General features: G+C 30.8%; 1 protein-coding gene across 1 annotated transcript; it reads right to left on the reverse strand.

The window, feature by feature from the left end:
* Window positions 1-4,605: 4,605 nt before the first annotated feature.
* On the reverse strand, window positions 4,606-5,414 carry LOC112093580 (osmotin-like protein; the record flags this gene model as incomplete). The annotated part of the gene is made up of 1 exon (XM_024172326.1): window positions 4,606-5,414. A coding segment is annotated over one exon (486 nt), but the record flags the coding sequence as incomplete, so codon positions are not given.
* Window positions 5,415-5,417: the final 3 nt, after the last annotated feature.

A 5,417-nucleotide genomic window follows, 5' to 3' on the forward strand; every position in this document is an offset into this window, starting at 1 on the left:
GCACTACCCTCAACGTTTGCATGAACTACCCCAAAATGACATTTTTATCTTTTTTTTTTTTTCAGTACTTACCATATTTCTCTCATTTTTCAACATGTTTTCTTTCTTATAGCCTAATGTTGTGACGTTTTCTTAAGTTTTTGTGATTCACGTAAAATCTAAACTTTTAGTTAAACATTATGAATAAAATTGTCAAAATTTTTACATGGCAATTTTTGTTTTTAAAAGTTTAAATCAACAAAGCAAAAACAACCAAACTGATTATAATGAGCACTTTACAGGAACACCATAAGTTTTAAACTTAGACTGACATATGCCAGCAAACATAAATTATTACAGATGATGTCACAATCAAAGATACTTAAAAATTATAAAACTCATAAAAACCACAAATATATACATAAAAAACCACAAAATTCTCACAAAATCAAAAGATACTAAATGAAATACACAAAAATACAAATATAAATTTTACTCTGTACACAAAATTTAAATAATGTAACTATGGTATATTTTATAATAGTTTTATTACCCACAATAAAAGTTAATCCAACCTTAAAAACTATAGCATGTTGCTTAAATATGGCAATTGTAATGATTAGTTTGCTTTATTTTTTCCTTAAATATTTAAATCAACTAAACTAATCTTTATAAAAAAACAAAATAAGGATTACGCTTGGCATTTGAGCCCATAAACTTGGTTTGAACTAGTATTTCTCAAATAAACTATGCCCATTTTTTACTAATTTAGAACCAGCAAAATCAGAATTATGCCCCACTTTGCACCCAATCCGAACCCATTTTGCTACATGGAAATTGTTTTTTCCTCATTCCCATTTCAGGTTTCCTTACACATCTAAATACGTTTTTAAACCATCCAAATAAATCCACATTTTATTTTATTTGTATTTATATTTTACCTCTATATCTAAAAGCTAGTTCAGATTGTATCTTGATTTAAGTTCAAACAAAAAAAATTAAGGAGAAAGAGAAAAATAGACTAAGAGGATGTTTGGTAGAGGGATTCGTTCCCTGATTCGAATCATGATTCGTGGTTCACTACAGTATTTTCTCTCATAAAAAATTCACGTAAATTGAAAATAATTCGAATCACATGGTTTGAATCCTCCAACCAAACGTCCTCTAAAGACTTGAGATGAATTAAAATTATTAGGTCAATAATTTACATAAGTTAATACATGGTTTGAATCCTCCAACCAAACGTCCTCTAAGACTTGAGATGAATTAAAATTATTAGGTCAATAATTTACATAAGTTAATAAATAGGCTAAATTACTGTTTTTATCCATAATTTATCTGGTTATGAACCATAACTTGACAAATTATTGTCCATAATTGTCCATAACTTGTCTGGCTATAAATCATAACTTGACAAATTTATCCATAACTTATCTGGTTATGAACCATAACTTGACAAGTTATGACCTATTAATTTCTATAACTAAAAATTAACCTATATACTTTCATAAACTTTTCATATTAGTCTATTTTATACTATTTCTCAACAATTTAAACATCGCATTTCTAACCCGCAATTAAATTTTTTTTTCACAATTGAACTCACATCTTAAATTTTATTATTATAATATTTTACTCATATAAATTTAAATTTAATTTTTTTACTACCTCATTTTTTCTCTCACATGCACCTGAGTTTAATAAACAAACATATCCATAGACTTTCTGGGAAATTTATTTATAAATGTGTTGTCTTGTGCGTAGAAAACAAGGAGGGGTTCTGAAAAGACGTTAAGGCCCTTCTTCATAACCAAAGATATGTGGGGTTAATAGCAGAAAGTAAAGAAGGTATCCGACTATCCGGACTGAGATCACCTGTCCAAAAAATGCTGTCCAAAACCTGTCCGACCAATAAGAAAAGGCCGTCTCATTTATACGTTAACAGTGCTTGTAACGTTAACTCTCTTCGTTCTTCCTTTCCCACTTTCTTTTTTTCTTTTAAAACTCAAATCGGTAGCAGAAGAGTCGAATCCGGAAATGGCCATATCGTCGGAGAAGAGACAGGTCGCCGAGATCGACGGAGTTGACATGAACCGATTAAGGTGAAGAAAAGCTTGACGGCGAGTTCGTCGGGGAAAAAGATGGGTCGCCGAGATCGATGGAGTGAAAGGAAACTAAAACCGTTCGAGATGCAATGGACCGATAGGCGTCAAATTGCACAGGGGACATATATATATATATCTTCAAAATATTGATTTATGAATTGATATACATAACTTTTCAAACATCTGATTTATTCATTCCTATGAAAGTAAAACTGGAGCAATTTTTTGTCTTCAAGTTTGAATGCCTTCGGGAACACAGCTTTTTGCCCTTTTGAACATTGAAGAAGGATCAAAACGCTTGCTCTCTCTTTTTTTTTATTTTTTTTAAATTCTAAAGAAAATGAAAACTGCCGTTTGTTTCAGCCCTCCGTTAAGTGATTAAAGCTAAATAATGACATGACGCTTTCTTATAGGGTGAATTTGGGACAGCATTTTTAGACAGGTGATGTGACATGCACAGTTACACACGTAATAATTAAAGGTGAATTCTCGAGAAAAGAACCAAAAAAAAGAGAAAAGAATAATGCTATTTTTGAAATGGCTAAGGCCAAAGGCGCACAGTGACCATTGTCCATTTTTTTTTTTGGCCTTTTTCGAAAATGAGATTGACCAACGTGACCTGTGACTCTGTGCCTGGCACCCTGTTTTCTGCTGCTCAGATTCGCCACAATATTCCTCCATAAAGGAAAAAAGAAAGCTCACAAATACTTTTGAACGAGTCAAAAGAATAAAAGATTCTTTTTGAAGAGAGGAAAAGAGAATAAATATTTTTTTATAAAAAGTTATATAAATTAAAAATATTTTTAAATTATAATTTTAAATTCATTTAAAATTAAAAAAAGAAAATGACCATTATTTATCTAAGGAGCGGGTACAAATAACGACAATATCATGAAATTTTCCTACTTCGTTTTCCCTTAAATACTTAACGTTATTCTATTAGGCATAACATTACTTCTTAAAATTCAACCCAAGAACCATTTCAAAAAAAAAAAAAAAAATTCAACCGAAAAAAAAAACATTATTTCTTAAAAATAATAAAGGATCATTAAAAAGATTATTGTTTTATCTTCTAAGAAAAACAATAGTGGCTTTATAAATCGACCAACTTTTCCTATTCCTTTTATCCAAAGACTGACTAAAAAAAAGTTCACAAGTACTCTTTCTTCTTTCTTTTGTTTTAATTCTTTTTAACAAACATTAATACTAAAGAGTTTAATTTCTGTGGTAATGTGTTTGAATAGATTGGTTAAAATCAAAAGAATTGTTAAATTTTAATTTTGAATTATAATGACTTAAGTGTAAATCTTAAATTAAATTTGAGTTATAATTTAAATTGAAATTATAATTATAATTTATATTTAAATGTATACATTTAAATTTTTATTTAAGTGAGTTAAAATTTAAATTTAAATTAATAAAAATTTAATAATGATAACAAATTTTAATAAAGTATATAAATAAAATTTTATTTATCTTTTTATTATAAACGCATAAAAAAATAATATTTTAAAAATAAAAAATACTATTTATTAATTTAAATTTGAGTTTAAAAATTTAAATCAAAATTAAAACTTAATATTAGCGGTTGTTCAGCAGCCATAAAAATTTAAAAAAAAAAAACTTGAATTACAATTTTATTTAAATTCATGTTTTTTAAGTTTAAATTTGAGTTTGAACTCGAATTTAAGACTAAAATTTGAATTTAAATTTCTCCTTGAACTCGAGTTCAGAAACTCAAATTCAAATTAATTAACAGTATTTTTTCTATTCTTAATAATGTTATAACCTTTTCATTTTAATTCTGATTGAGATAATTTTTTTTATGCGTTGACAAATAAAACATCTCTCATATACTCTATTAAAATTTTTCATCACTATTGAATTTTTATTAAAATAGTATCAAAATACAAATTTAAATTTTGACTCACTCAAACACAAACTCAAAAATATTTTTAATCAAACACAAACTTAAATTATAACTCAAACTCAATTCAAAATCCTCACACAAAAATGTCTAACTCAAAAATGCAAAAAAATAACCCCTTAAATTTTAACTCCAAACTCACTCAAGTTAAAATTAAGTCCCGTTTACTTTATTAATTTAAGTTAAGATGTGACTTTATGTGAAAATTTTTTACTAGTAAAAAAATTAGATGTGACTGTTTATAAAAATTTTTTATTATAAAAAAACTCATATTTTAAACTGTAGAGTGAACAGAAATTTAAACTCAATTTAAGGTAAATTAAAAAAAATATGAAGTTAAATAAAATTATAACTTAAATTAAATTTTTTTTTTTGAATTTTGATCCAAAATTAAAATGTATGTATAAGCGAAAGAAAGCAAAGCAAAAAACCATGTCTTTGCGCATTGACATTGAATAATGAGCAGCAACACCAAACATTACACAAAACCATGTCTTTGCGCATTGACATTGAATAATGAGCAGCAACACCAAACATTACACAAAACCATGTCTTTGCGCATTGACATTGAATAATGAGCAGCAACACCAAACATTACACAAAACCATGTCTTTGCGCATTGACATTGAATAATAAGCAGCAACACGAAACATTACACATTACGCAGACACACCGATCTATCTCAACCTACAAAAGCTAATAAACACGCTTCTTAACGCATAATTAAAAAACCACACCAAGCCTATAAACTAGAAACTTCTTTTTTCTTATTCTCACTTTTCCAAACTCATGTTTAGAATCAAGGACGGTTAACGCAAAATTAAAAAACCACACCAAGCCCATAAACTACAAACTTCTTTTTTCTTATTATCTCTTTTCCAAACTCATGTTTAGAATAAAGGACGGTTCAATCCTGTTCAGTGGCAGAAGATGACTTTGAGCTCGCGTGGCGACGAGCAATCATGCATGAGCGACGGCGTGTCATGGGCGTACGTGAAACTCGACGGACACGCGTGCTTGAAGAACTGGGAGTAGCTCGAAGCCCTACACGTCTGCGGGCTATTGTAGTGGTTCCGACAGCACAGCTCGTCGGTTCCAAAGGCGTCGCAGCCGCTCTTGCAGGCAACGACGTGACCACCGTGCGGTGAAGTCACACGCAGGTTATCGGGACACGTGGCGAGCAGGTCGGCGCGGCAGCCGACGACGGGGCAGACCCCCTTCCCCTCGTGCGGCGTGACGGTGAGGCCGATGTTGAAGCCGTCGACGAGGCTGACGCCGTAAGAGGAGAGGTCGTTGTGGCCGTGGTGGAGGCTGAACTGGGCCAGGGTGGCCGGAGTTTTTCCGCCGGCGCCGTTGCACTCTATCTTGCCGCCGCAGTCACCGGTGGCGCAGTGGAAGCCGGTATG

This window comes from Morus notabilis, unplaced genomic scaffold (genome assembly GCF_000414095.1).
Source record: "Morus notabilis unplaced genomic scaffold, ASM41409v2 Scaffold46, whole genome shotgun sequence".
Taxonomy (NCBI): Eukaryota; Viridiplantae; Streptophyta; class Magnoliopsida; order Rosales; family Moraceae; genus Morus; species Morus notabilis.